This window comes from Glycine soja, chromosome 15 (genome assembly GCF_004193775.1).
Source record: "Glycine soja cultivar W05 chromosome 15, ASM419377v2, whole genome shotgun sequence".
NCBI classification, from domain to species: domain Eukaryota; kingdom Viridiplantae; phylum Streptophyta; class Magnoliopsida; order Fabales; family Fabaceae; genus Glycine; species Glycine soja.
Genome location: NC_041016.1, coordinates 38050791 through 38066010, shown reverse-complemented (window position 1 = coordinate 38066010; position 15220 = coordinate 38050791). Strand labels below are relative to the sequence as shown.

At 35.0% G+C, this 15220-nt stretch overlaps 1 protein-coding gene across 2 annotated transcripts; it reads left to right on the top strand.

Annotated features, from left to right (window-relative positions):
- The first annotated feature begins 402 nt into the window (after positions 1-402).
- On the top strand, positions 403-3767 carry LOC114388586 (putative kinase-like protein TMKL1). 2 transcript variants are annotated; one of them, XM_028349152.1, is made up of 3 exons: positions 403-905; positions 942-1458; positions 2274-3767. In XM_028349152.1, exons 2-3 carry the CDS (start codon positions 987-989, stop codon positions 2864-2866), a joined length of 1065 nt encoding a protein of 354 aa, XP_028204953.1. In that variant the 5' UTR covers positions 403-905; positions 942-986; the 3' UTR covers positions 2867-3767. The 2 variants fall into 2 exon arrangements, with proteins under 2 accessions (XP_028204953.1, XP_028204952.1); XM_028349151.1 differs by having other exon boundaries at positions 403-1458.
- The last annotated feature ends 11453 nt before the right edge of the window (positions 3768-15220 follow it).

Sequence of the window (15220 nt, the reverse complement as noted above, 5' to 3'; positions counted from 1 at the left end):
ATATTATTAGTATATATATATATATATATATATAACTCCACCTATATTTATATGATTTGAAATTATAACAAGTTAACAATCTTATCTTATAAGACATTTTATCATTTGAATATAATCATTTATACTATCAGTATATTTAAATTAAAACAAAAAATTATACAAACAATATTTATATGTACAACTCCACCAATATTTATAATCTTAAAAATCATATAAAATTAATTTTTCAAAAATAAATCAATATAAAATGAATTTATTGAATAACAATAACGTAGAAATATTTTACACTTGGTTGAGATCCTATTTTCTCTTTGTACATGATGTAGTAATGATATTTTGGGCACCAAACTTTTCAAGTATAAATCTAGGACTCACCCCAATAATAAAAGCACCCCTGTTGGTCCTTGTGGTATGTGGCAACTTAGTAATTTTCACATCATCACATAACATAACATCAGCAGAGACACGAGAGTAAAAAGTTGAGGATAGAACCATCGCATGCCGTAGATCTGTCTCACATTGCATTCACATTCATTCGGTCTTTCCATTTTCATCCATCGTGTATGTTCCAACTCTTTTCACATTTTCCAATCACAAACCTTCACCCATTCATGCCAACTTAACCTTCTCTTATGTCCATTTCTGCTTCAATTATTGCACACTTTAGCTGAGCCACCACCTCATGTAAGTACTAATTTCCCACCACCTTAAAAAAATTGGGTTCCACAACAAAACCACAAAGTTTCCCTTAACCATGCTTCTCCTTGTCCTATACACCCACACGGGAATATTATCATCAACATTTTCCCATCCAAAAATTAGTCCACTTTTCCATCAACATGTGCCTCCTTTCAATCTCTCTCATGACACTATACAACCCCAGATCTTAATTATCTCATTTATCTAGACCCTCTTATTATGTCTCATTGAGTCCACTGAAAAGATCAGATTTTTCAGTGAAACAAGGAAAAAGAACCAACCCCTCCATGTTGATACTAGTGCTTGGACTAGCTTCAGCTACTTTTTTAGTTTTTGTTGCAGTTTATGTGTTCTATTGCAAGAGAAGGGTGTCAAAGTATGATGAGAGTAAAGACATTGAGAGTTCAGAACACAAGGAGGAGGATGTGGCACAGAAGGAGGATTTGATGATCTTTCAAGGTGGAGAGGACCTTACAATATGTGACATTTTGGATGCTCCTGGTGAAGTGATTGGAAAATCCAACTATGGAACACTGTACAAGGCTTTGTTGCAGAGGAGCAACAAGGTGAGGCTGCTTAGGTTTCTGAGGCCAGTGTGCACTGCAAGGGGTGAGGAATTGGATGAGATGATTCAATTTCTTGGAAGGATAAGGCACCCTAACTTGGTTCCTCTTCTCGGGTTCTACACTGGGCCAAGGGGTGAGAAGCTTCTTGTTCATCCCTTCTATAGGCATGGGAGTCTCACTCAATACATAAGAGGTAAATAAATGTTGTTCTTTGTGTGTCTTGTTTCTATGTAGATGTTCTTTTTGGTGTTGTGTCCTGATTTTAGCAATATAATAATGGGCTTGTTAAAGGCTTGTGGCAAAGATTGATCTCTAATGGATTTGAAAATCATTCACTCACCGCCTAATCTGTTTTGCTGTTACGTTTTCGTGTTAGGCTTGTGGCAAATCATTCACTGCTTAAACTGTTTCACTGTTGGGTTTTTCTTAGGAGATGGGGAATGTTGAATTGTGGGGATTTGGGAATTAAAGAAGAAACATTGATAAAGAAGCATCAAGTTTTTGTGTTGACAGTAAATGTTAATGGTTACTTTATCAGACAAGCGAATGGTATTTGCACAGTAGAGAGGATGTTGGGTTGGAATATGTATTGTTTGTTTTTGTTTTATTATTTTAAAAGGAAGCAGTATAGGAATTATGTAAATCTTTTATTTTTGGTTTGATGTGTACTTTAACGAAATAGACTATTCTTTTCTAGTGACAGAAAGCAGGAATACATCTCTTTCTTTCTGCTTTAGTAACATTTTCCAAGCTGATATTAACACTACTCAATTTTAATTTTCTTGTGTTTAGGTCATTTTGATGGCATTGGTATTCATTCATCTTTTAATTTAATTTCTAATTAGACTAGGAAATATGTTCATTAAGAGGGGCAAGTGATCAAATAGCTAGGCAGAAGATTTCAAACCTGGATATTTGATTCATTAGTCCTACTCTTCACAATTTAGAGATTGATTTTTGTTTTGAATTATATATTTCATTTATTGATCAAAGAAGTTCACTTAGCAGATGGAAATGGAGAGTGCTACAAATGGTCTAACATATGTAGAATATCCATTGGTATAGCCAAAGGATTAGAGCATCTTCACACATCACAGGAGAAGCCTATTATCCATGGAAACCTCAAGTCTAAAAACATCCTTTTGGACCGCTCCTACCAGCCATACATCTCGGATTCCGGGCTACATCTTCTGCTGAATCCTACTGCTGGCCAAGAAATGCTTGAAAATTCAGCAGCTCAGGGTTACAAGGCACCTGAGCTCATCAAAATGAAGGATGCTAGTGAAGTGACTGATATATATAGCCTCGGTGTGATCTTGCTGGAATTGCTTTCAGGAAAGGAACCTATCAACGAGCATCCGACTCCTGATGAGGATTTCTATCTGCCAAATTTCATGAGAAATGCAGTCCTTGGACACAGAATTGCTGATTTATACCAACCTGCCTTTCTTCTCAGGAACAGCAGAGATGATAACATTCCAGTGACGGAAGAATGCATTCTCAAAGTCTTTCAACTTGCTATGGCTTGTTGCTCCCCTTCACCCTCAGTTAGACCTAACATAAAGCAAGTCCTCAAGAAACTTGAAGAAATTATGTTCTAGAATCCATGAGGGCTTTTGTGATTTTTTTGTGTAGTATTGGCCACTTTGGCTGCAGTGATACTGCACACTTTAAAATTCTTCAAGTTCATCATTAACAATGATGTGGTTGGAGACAATATAACATTTATATATGAGAAATTAGGAAGAGAAAACAAGTAAGTGTTGTGCTTACAAAATGTGCAATTGACTACCAAACAAAGATTTCAGGACAGTTGATGTTGATGTCAAGGGTTAAAGTCAAATGAGGAATTATAGCTTGAAACTAAAGGTGTCAATTTCTAGAACTCCAAATCTGGCTCCCAAATTACTGACTTCATATTTGAGATTTGTGAGACTGTTTGGTAAAACAAGTGAGCATGTGACATGGACAATGTCAAAAGAATTTCTTTGATGCCACTCATCCTGATACTAATTGCAGAGTTTTGATGGGAAATTACAGAGATTCTTTTGCTGTCAAGAATGTGCTTCTGTTCCAATAATTTGTGGCTAGTATTTGAGTTTGGCTGTTGTGGATAAACCACAGGAACTGTGATGAAAAAAATGCTCTTTATCCACAGTGACCCTCTCAAATTCCATGTTCTGGCCATAGAATTGAAGCTACAAAAGTGAAAAGGAATCTGAATAATTATGTAGGCCAGGAAGTGGGATAATTTGGTGTCAGATTTTCAAAATTTCACCTGCAAGAAGTTAGGTTGTTTGTTATGGTTAGGTCTCACAGCAATACCATTTCATTTTTCACTATGTCCTCCATCTCCTTGAGATAATCTTGCAGTTCTTTATCTTTAGAGACCATACTTTTTCCATTTGTAATCTTCATTTGACAAAATGTTGTTTTCAGTTATGCAACAACTTATAGTTTAAGCAACCAATTATTGTTCCCTCAATTGAGAGGATTCTGACATTGCACGTTTATCAAGTAGAGAATTAGAAAATATCAACAACCATTGCAATTGTTTAACTTTTCATTAGCTGGTAGGAGTTGGTGGTTGGAAGTTAGGTGAGGGAGGGTGTGCTAATTCATTGCTGATGATTCATCACTATCAAGTTTACAACTAATTAAAGATAGTTTAGACATTTCTAATCTCTTAAAAGACCACAATTAGGGCTATAGAATTTCAACTTTAGTCAAGTCGATCTGTGCTTTTGGAAATGTGATATGTCACCTTGACTAAGGACCAATCAACCGTAATTTCTCCATAAACATTGGGGACATGTGGGGGCATAAGAACAGGTGTGGTAACAAGATGCAACATTGTGGTTCCCACCTTTTTCCCTTTATAATATATAGCTTTGTAGCATGACCTTTTCTACATAAACATGTGTAGCAACATAGTCTGTGTTTAATGTTATCTTGACTTAACTTTCTGTATTTATGCATGCATCGAAGATTATTGAAGGCTGATAGTGCTAAATGTTGTTTGATTAAAATTGTCTCTGAGATGAACAAATGTTCATCATGATACATTTATAATCGTGCAATACCCACTCCTTACTATTTTTTAAGTAATATGTTTATTTATTTATTTACTTACGATTTAAGTATATTTTTAAGTACCTCTAAATATCATAATTTTGAGCTTTGTCGTCCATAGTCAGTGGTGGATCCTAGACCATGGGTTAATGGGGCAAGGACGCTTACTTTCAAATAGTGTTATTGGAGAGTGAGAAATTGAAGAGTAACAGGTTCAAATATAATAAACTAGAGGGACAAAACACAAAAATTCAAGACATTTGGATATAACTTATCAAATTCAGGGTGTGCATTTTGTGGTCCATGCCCCCAATGTCCACCTTGAATTATATATAGGTGGGTGTTGCTAGGTGAACCAGCTTTATTGTTTGTGCACCCAACATTTTTTGTTAATTCTAAAATTACCCTGCGTTGAAGGTACGCGAATTTGTGGTTGATCCATATGTTTAAATTAAACTTACGGATTACATGATCCGTATAAATATACGGATCATGTAATCCGTAAGTATAATTTAAACATACGGATCAAGTTAATCTGTATGATTTGTACGGATGAATTTGATCCGTATGAGTCATATGGATCAACTTGAATGAAGGACATTTTCGCTCATTCACTTAAAATGTTGGGTGCACCAGAAATAATGTTGGGTGCACCTAGCATCACCCTATATAGGTCCGCCAATGTCCATAATAATCTTATCCTACTCAAACATGATGCATTTTGTGGAAGATACTTGAGGTCTAAACAAAAAAAAAAGATTAAAATATGTTTTTCGTCCATATAAATATCGAAATGTTTGAATTTAGTTCTTGTAAAAAATTTGGTATATTTTTCATCCTTATAAAATTAAAATGTATTACTTTTTGACTTGGATGCAGATTTAGATATTTACATGTCATTCTTTTTAATTTAAAATTTAAAATTACAGTTTGTGGTGGTTAAAAACTGCCACAAGTCGTAAAAAAACCAAAAAAACACAACAATAAAAAATGCCCCACCCACCACGATCAACCACCATAACCACCACACCTCCAACCAAATAGCCACCTCCCCATGCAAAGTTGTCATCCACCTAAACCCAAATTGCCCTGCCATTACCAAACTAACGAACTCAAATCCGCCATGAACAACAACCACCCTAAAACCCATCGACGATGCAAACCTATAAACCCATATCCACTCTTTCTCTCACTTAGATTCGTGTTCTCTCTCTCTCTGTCGGATCTGTGTGTTCTCTCTCTCTCAGATCCACTCTCTAATGCTTAGATCCATGCTGCCGCTACCTCCTCCACCATGTTGTTGTCGGCGTGTCCTTGTCAGAATCATTCCCCTACAACACCTACCCACCACGACATCATTGTCACCTAGGCAACCACCCTCTATTTCATGTCTCTTCACCTTCACGAACCTGTCAACCAGCCTCCCCTCTCTAGCCTTTTCACTTTCATAGACCCTGTCAACCAGCCTCCCTCTTTAGCCTCATTGTCACCACCACACAACCCCATTATAGCGAATCAAAACATAACATGTGTCGACTTATGTGCACTGTTAGCAAACACATAGGTTTGGATTTACTCGAACCTACATCTGAACCAAAAAGTAGGATATTTCAATTTGGTAAGGACAGAAAATAGACCAAAAATTTTACAAGGACTAAATTTTTACATTTTGATATTCATAGGGACGAAAAATATATTTTAGCAAAAAAATATCACGATTTTTAATATATATTCCCCCATTTAAAAAATTATAATTTAATCCTCTTAAAATAATTTCTCATTCTTGAATAGTCAATTTGTTAGTTTCCATAATATTCTATTTGCTTTGTAGTGTTTGTGTGTGGGAGTAGGACTAAATACATTATATTTAAAGAGATTAAATGAAAATTTTATGATAGTTAGATCAAAAGGATAAACAAAATTAATATTTTTACGGACAAAATAAATGGAAGATTGATAGAAAAGCTATATGGAAAAGATTTTACTTTTACACAAGAATTCAATTATAAATTTTTAAAACAAGGAACTAAATGAAAAATACATAGTATTTAAAGTGACTACAAATTATTGAAGTTTTTTTTTCTTTTGGTTCGGGAGTGAGATTGATTTGCATGACTACCATTGAACTTAAATGGCACACCTAATACTAACTAGAACAAAAAAATTGATACACCCTATAGTATTTTTTTTTTTTTAAATAATAATTCATATGGGTTCTGTTAAAAAAGATGGATTTTCTTTTTCCCTTTTAGATAAGATCCATACAAAATTCATCCAATAATAAAATGTACTAAAAATTGTTAATATATTTTTCTTTTTCACAATATTTTTAGTCTACAAATGTACCCTTTAGCCTAATAGTATTAGTTTTCATTTCTTCCTTGAAAATCTTTCTAAACACTCTATTTTTAGAATTCAACTAATTGTTAGTTTATGATATTGCTAACAAAATAGTCAAAATACTCTACAAATATTGTTGATGTTCCCAAAATGAAATTTTTTTCTTGATCTATTTTTTGTATGTGTACAGTATGAGGTATATGATGCTTCTTATTTGACATTCAATTAATCTTCATCCCATTGAATTGGTCCATTTTGGGAAAAATGGTACCTCCACTTGTGACTTCATGTTCAAACTACACTAGACCTTAGTTAAGGGGACCCAAATATTTAACCATTAGTTAGTTGCATTATTGTATAGTCTTAAGTTGTTAAACATACTTATGCTAGAGTGTTCCGCAAGTTTTATTTTATGCCCTTCTTTATGATCTTCTTAAGGTTTAAAAGCAAAGAAAAAGTCATTAGACAACAAAGTAGAAGTACATCTTTGCATGATTAACATCATTGTTGCATCTTCATAATTCATTGGCAATCTTAAAGCTAGTAGAATCCCATGAATGGTTTGCTTGACTCTTCATCAATTAATAAATAGTATGCTTATAGATGTCATTATCCAACACATAATAAATAGGATAAATAATTATATCTGTCCCTAAAAGTTGATAAATTGATCCTTGAAAGATATAAAATTCAAATTTAATCCCTGAATGTAAAAAAAAATGTGACTAATTAGTCCTGCAAACAATTTAATGACAAATTAATCCCTAAATTTTGTAACTTAATGTCAAATTGGTCCTCGAATAATATAACTTATTGTCAAATTGGTCCTTGAACATTACAACTTAATAACAAAATGATCTCACAAATACGGTTGAATTAATTTGTCTCATTTTTTCACATTCAGGATTAGTTTTGTATTTTCTATCTTTCAGGGATCAAATTTTCACCGCTTTCAGGAATGAATTTCATTGTTTATCCCATGATATTATAATTGCAACATAAGGCTAATGCTAAGTTTTCAATCAAAATTGTTATTTTTTTCCTTCTAAAAATACAAAAATTACACTAGAAATCAATTATTGCATGAGTTGTGAAATGACCTACAACCCAATCAATCAAACTATTTTTCCCATTATAAATAATTGGTAGTAAGAAATGCGTTAAACGAGTCTGGATCCACAAGCATGATACGACAATAATTTGTCCCTAAGGACCCCAAAATATGGCTACATTTTCTATGGAAAAAAGAATGGTCCCTGTTTATACTATTTTTATTGGGCCATGTTGGACTATTAGCTTGCATTTTGCGTATTAATAATCCATTTATTTAAAGCTTTTTTTTACTAAAAGTAACAATTACACAAATCAAATAAAAAAAATCAAAGTAATAGGACACAAGTAGTTAATGTGCTAAAGTTAAGTTGAATCATTTAGGTACTATCCGAATTCGATCCTTGACGAAAACAATTCTTGACTAGATTTTACTTACCTCTCAACCAAACTTCATGTTAGTTAGGATCCCTTTCCCTTGATGAACCAGGGGGTTAAGAGAAAAAAAAAGAATTTTTTAAAAAAGATGACTAACCCTCTAGTTTCAGTTTTCTCGGCAAGTACAAGTCTATGAGTGATACGGGCTCTGGTAATGAACCACCTGACAATGGAGGTGGTTCACTGGCCAAAGAGAAGGTTTCCTTTCATAACAAAGTGTTTGCTAATAAAGAGAAATGGCTCCATGAACGAGGATGAATCCACTGAAGGATAATTTGGCAACGATACAATATAAGGATGATAATCCACTCAAACCTAAGGCAATTTTGTAGAATATGTGTTTGAAGGTATTTTTGCTCCTTAGCAATATGCCCTGGTAATCAAACTCCAGTGGAAGAGGCTAGGTTTGAACATTTTGAAGGACAGACATACAAGAACATGAAAACTTAAGGTCGTATTTGAGCTTATGGATATTAATAATGATTTTTATATGGTCAAGTTCAACCTAGAGGAGGATATGTCTAGAGTGATTGAGGAATTTGATGATCTTGAACCATTACCTAGCAGTGCAATCATGGCACACCGGACTTTGTAGCCCCAACAACAACAATTGACAAGACTATGGTGTGGATTAGATTCCTAGGAATTAATCTAGTTTTCTATGATGAAAGCAGTCTCTTGGCACTTGCAGCCATGGTAGGAAGTCCTTTTAAAGTGGATGCTAACACGTTGGATGTCAAACGTGGGCGATTTTCACATGCCAATAAACATGTTATTGGTAAACATGTTATTGGTAAGATGTGGCTTCTAGACCACTGGTATAAGGTGGAGTAAGAGGGATTACATATGAATTGTTCTTGTTGTGGTTGTTATGGTCATCTTTCCAAGGATTGTAGCAAGCAAAAGGAACCTAATGGTAGGCAATAGACAACCCTAATTTTGTAATTAATGCCTCTATTCATAACCTATCAGGGGTCATTAATAACATGAATAATTTGCCAAATACCATGCAATGTCCACCAATTAAGGAGATAGTTACCTAGTCTAGCAAGCCTAATTATCAGGATTGGTTGGTTGTGAAGAGAAAGAATAGTAGGAATACAGGTCAGAAAAAATAGAAAGATTTGAAGACTGATCTAGTGCCATAAGACTTAATTTTGGTGCCTACCAATAGGGTTTCAAAGAAACCAACTCTCTCTCTAATCATGTGGCGAGTCCCTCCAATAATAATGGTGAGAAAAATATACTTCCAAAGTCGTATCCAAACTAAAACAACCAAGGAAGAAATTTGATGTCCCTATTACCCAAATGTTACAAAATGCAAGTACTAGAAAAAATAAAGTCATGGTCAACACTCCTTTACCTACCAATAAAGGAGTATCTTAGGTTGCTATGCCCAGTGGCCCTACTCGTTAAAGTGATGATATGCCCCCATTCATGAAATTGCAACAATAGTTAAATCATGGTTTCAATAATCTTGATGATGGTGTGTCTAGCAGTAATGATTTCTCCATGGATGTGGTGCAGGACTCCCAAAGTCCCATGCAAGTTAGTGATGAACAAATTCCTCCTGGCAAGATGTCCTCCTAGGATGTTATTTCCCCCCTTATATTGTTGTTTATGGATTTTCTAAAAGACATTACTCTTGTTTCCTGGAATATTTGTGGTTCCATGAATAAGTGCACCCTTCGTCACTTGAAGGATTTAATATCCTTTTTTCATCCTACCTTGTTCTAGTTGTATGAAACCCATGTCCAATTATTTAAAGTTGTGGACTCCTAGAGTGATGCAATCCTCCCTAGGAAGAGACCAGTTACCAGAGCCATGAGCAAGAGGCTCCAAGAGGATTGAGCTAAAGCTGTTGAAAAAGGCCTTAGGATTTTCATGAACCTCAGGGTAGATTTTTGAGCCCATGGGCCAAGGTTGGGTCCATTTATCTTTGTTGTGAAGTAAATTTAATTGAATTGGGAGAAGCCTAATCCAATTAAATTTTAGAGGGGGAGGTGAGCATTTGCCTGCTACACCCCATTGCCACATCATATAGTCACACTTTGTGCATGTCCTTCATGCTTTACATGCCTCATGACACCTAAGCTCACTTAGTGTAGAATCTTGGACTTGATCTTGGATTAGTTGGCTGAACCATAACTGAAATTCATTAATCATAATTAGTGAATTTTTGGCTCCAAAATTTGGCTCCACAAATTCAATTTCAAATTCAAGTGAAATTTGAATAGAAATTTAAATTTCCCTCCAATTTTGTATGGCACTTAGGCGATAAATAGAGGTCATGTGTGTGCATTTTTTAAACATTGATCATTTGAGAATTACACTTCAAAGTTCAGACCTCTTTTGAGGCACAAAATTTCGTGCTCCTTCTCCCTCTACTCATCTTTTCCTACCTTCAAGCTCTTATCCATGGCTTCCTATGGTGGTAAACTTCTTCTTGACTCATCTTTTCTTTGAAGTGGCGTCTCCTCTAAACTCTTCTTCTTCTCCATTCCGCTGCCATTAATATTCAAGAAGCAAAGGACTCCATTGATGAAGAAGATCCAAGGCCTACAAGCTCCACATGGAGCTACATCATGGAGTTCTATGCATTATAAGCCTATTTTCATTCAAGAAGCGTGTGGTCATGTTTGAGGAATTTGGATTTTGTCCAACTGGGATGACTTATCTTATGGTTTGGTTGATGGTAAAGATCAAGTTGTGACCTTCATTATTTCCAAGGGTTCTGTGACTTGGATGTGTACAACCACTTATGCTTTTCGGAATCCGTCTATTCACTTTTTACTTTGGGATTACTTTGTTTTCCTTAGTAATATTATTCAAAGTCCGTGGCTTATTGTAGGGGACATGAATGAGATTCTTTTGCCTTCGAGGTGCTGGGAGGCTCCTTTATAGTTAATAGAGTTGCATCCATGGCTAATTCACATTGTGGGGGCCTTTTTACCTAGAGGAAGAATGTGCAAAATAGAGCTCATGCGAGAAAGAAGTTAGACAAATGTATGGCGAATCCAAAATGGAGGCTTGGCTTCCCTCATGCTTTGGTGGAAGTGCTTCCGTAGCATAACTCAGACCATAATCCCCTTCTTATGTGTTGCTGCAAGGTCCGTAGCAGGAAGAAAAAAGTTGTTCACTTTTAAGTTGCTTGGCTAGCTCATCTTGGCTTTAGGGGTTTGGTTGTTGATACTTGGGAGTCTTCTCCAGGTAATTTATTCTATAAACTTGGCAGGTTAGGGATGAATCCATTTGCTTTAATAGTCAACTTTTTGGTAATATTTTTAAAAGGAAGAGACAGTTGGAAGCCAAGACCAAAGGGGTTGACTGTGAGCTTGATTTGAGAACAACTTCATCTCTTGTTTTGTTGGAAAAGAATTTGTAGGAATTGTACAATGAATTCCTTTATCAAAAAGAGATGCTTTGGTATCATAAATACAAGGAGAAGTAGGTTAATTTGGTAATGAAAATACCAAGTTCTTTCACACCCAAACTATTATTTGAAGGAGGAGAAACAGAGCCACTATTATAATGATTGATGGTATGTGGTGCTCGGGTGATGAAGTCTTGAAGAGGGAAGTCCAAACCTATTCCAAGAATATGTTTCAGCATCACCATGAGTGTCATCCTCTTAGTCTTAACTTGAGTAACATGAAAAAGATGATGGTACTTAACAATCCAAGGGGGGAGGGGGTGAATTGGTTTTCAAAACAAAACAAACTTTTAAAACCAGAGTTACAAAAACTTATTTTGTATGGATCGTATCACAAAACTTTTCATAAATCGAACTCAATCAGTACTTAATCAATCCACTCTTTACACAAGATCCTTCATTAAAGTTTTTTCTTTCACAAAGATATATTCTTGAACCTTTTAAAAACTAATTAATACTTGAATGAGAGATAAAAATCATATCAAGAGAAGAAGTACACAATCTTTTTATACTAGTTCAGTCTCTATCATTAAAGAAGCTAATCCAGTCATCTAATCCAAAATCAGAATTAGATTTTCACTGTGCATAAAGAACCCTTACAAGTAATCACAACCAATTAACAGTTCGCACCCTGGAAAAAGAGACTTAGGCACCCAACACTAGGGTCCTTTGTGAATAAGAGCCTAAGAGAACCATACTCTTAGCCCAAACTAGAAACACCTATTCTAACATGCCCTAAGCGATTCATGCACAAACAAAAAGATGTGTAAAACCATACACGAAAACCAAGAGTAAAGATAGACGCAACCTAATCAATCTTTTCCACAAAATCTTGCTTGACTGAAGAGGTGTTTTTCTTGAACTCAAGAAAGTGACACAACTCACTTATCACAAAAGATCTTCACAATCAAAAGATTTGAAGGTGTGAGTTACTATTCTAAGCACTTTTCTCCTCTTCTTTCTTTAACTAATAACAACACGTGATCTTAGCTCATTCAGAAGCTTATTTCGTTCATCTCATAAATTGTTTTGAAGAGAACACAAGCTGGATATTTATAGAGAAAACAATTATAATTGCTTGTTGTAACGACCTGCCTCGTTGCTATGATATCACCACTCTAAACCACGTAAATTTTAATTTTTAAACGAAAACTCCATTAATTTGCTTATGAAAAATGAAAGTAAATTTTTCGCGATATACATTCACCAAACAACGCACAATTACTTAAATGAATATATATATATATATATATATTAATTCAATACACAATAATCACATAGTGGAAAGTAAATTAGTTTATACATATAATTAAATTTGTGATTTACATCTTCAATTTTAAAAAAATTATAGAACCAGCTAAAGAGGAGTTGATTAACAAAACACAACTCTCTCCCAAAATAATCCTAACGTCATCATGTCGGCTTGGCGGTTCCACAAAAGAATCTCACTTCACGTACTCTACTGCTGTCCATCTGCTCCCACGAACAAGGTTCGCGATCATCATAGGTACCAACCACACGGTACAAAAATTGCAATGGTAAGTTTATTATAAAAGAAATTAACACAAAAATCAAATGACCATGATTAGTAAGAAAACATTAACAAATACCATAATCATACACAAACATCCATTAGTCCAACATACACTCAAGAAGTAGTCATCAGTCTTCCATAATTCCAATCAATCATGCTGAGTATGATGCATGCACTTGACATCAACTCTCAAATGCAATGTGGTACCATTTATCAGGAAATAGCGTAAGCGTGTCCACACGACACTCTCACTTAGGAAAACTAGGCAGTAAGTGTCGAGGTCACCCTGTTGTACACAGACAACTTCCCCCATGGTGATCAGCTTGAGTTTTAAGGGAGTTGCAAACTGAGTGACATGCCCCAAGTACAAGTATTCCCCCTCATGAGAAACTACAAGTACTTACTGATGTAGTTAGCGAAATTTTAGGGTGTTACACCTGTAATCGATTAAATCTACAAGGTAGTCGATTAATTCAATGAAGTAATCGATTAGATTATCTTTTTAATCGATTAAAGTGTTATTCCCAAAACCTGGAAATAGCTCAGGAACAATGTAATTGATTAGATACTCAAAGTAATCAATTAAAGTGTTCTTGTTCACTTCTAAAACACTTATAAAAAGATAAATAATCGATTATATCACATTGTAATCGATTAAAGTAGAGACTCCTGAATAAATCAGTCATTGTCTAAAAAATAATTGTGTAATCGATTACGAGAAGGTTGTAATCAATTAAACTGATACGAGACATAACTATGCAAGCTTCAGACAACTTGTGTAATTGATTACGATAAGGTTGTAATCGATTAAAATAAAAAGTTTTGCCTTTTGAAGAAACTTTTCTAACTTAGAATTTGTATTCTCACTTACTCAAGATGATGCATGATGCACAAAAGATATGATGTAGACTAAGATGCAACATACAATATAACAACCAATACAAATGTTACTCAAGGGAGTAGGGCATGTAAAAGACAAAACATCTTCAAGCTTTTCTCCAAGATCCAAGCTTTAGTCTTTATGTTATTCATGTTGCTCCCCTATCTCTAACAGAACATTCCCTCTTTGGATCAACAAATAGGTGAGTCCCTAATTATTACTTCTTCTTTAGAAGAGGTTAAAGATGTAGTTTTTACTATGGGACCTTTAAAGATCCAATTCCTGATGGTTTCCAAGCTACAAGACCTTGTGGGACACTGTATGCCACGAAGTTTGGGATTTGGTGGCTAATGCAATTGCTACTGGGCAGTTTTGTAAAGGCCTTGCGGATACCCTCATTGCTCTTATTCCTATAGTTGACAACCCTTCTAGTCTCAGAGATTTTTGTCCTATTAATTTGTGCAATGTTGAAGATTATGTCTAAGGTTTTGGTCAATAGAATTAGGCCTTTGCTTGATAGTATTATTGGTCCTCTCCAAAGTAGTTTCATTCCAAGGAAAGGTACTAGAGATAATGATGTTGTAGCTCAAGAGATTGTTCACTATATGCATCTCAAGAATAGCAAATATGGATACTTTCTCTTCAAAATTGAATTTGAAAAAGCCTGTGGTTGTGCAAATTAGAATTTCTTGGAGCTGATTCTTAAGGATTTTTGGTTTCCCATCCTGGATTATCATAATTATCATGAGCCTCACTTCATTCACTTCTCTCTCCCTTAAGTGGAACAATGAGACTTTGGAGAGTTTCAAACCCAAGGTGACCCTCTTTCACCTTACCTTTTTTCCTTTGTATGGAAAGATTAGTTCTTATGATCTAGGATTGTGTAGTGGACAATAAATGGAATCTAGTTAAGATTTGAAGAAATGGTCATGCCATCTCGCATTTGTTCTTTAAAGATGATTTGCCTTCTTTTTACTGGTGCAAAATCTTCCTAGGTTAGATTGGAGCAACAAGTTCTTCATAGTTTTTGCATGGCCTCTAGGTTGAGAGTGAGTCTTGAGAAATCCAAATTCATGGCTTCCAAGAATGTTCTAAGAACCAAAATTGTTAAATTCACTAGCATAATTGGTTTCAGTAATACCATGAAGCTTGACAGATACCTGGGCTTCCCTTTCTTTAGTGGAGGAGTTAAGAAGAGGGATTTTGAC

Coding starts and splice junctions, on each gene's coding strand:
- LOC114388586 (XM_028349152.1), top strand. CDS start 987: ATGTTGATACTAGTGCTTGGACTAGCTTCAGCTACTTTTTTAGTTTTT. Junction 1,459..2,273: donor TCTCACTCAATACATAAGAG/GTAAATAAATGT, acceptor TTCACTTAGCAG/ATGGAAATGGAGAGTGCTAC.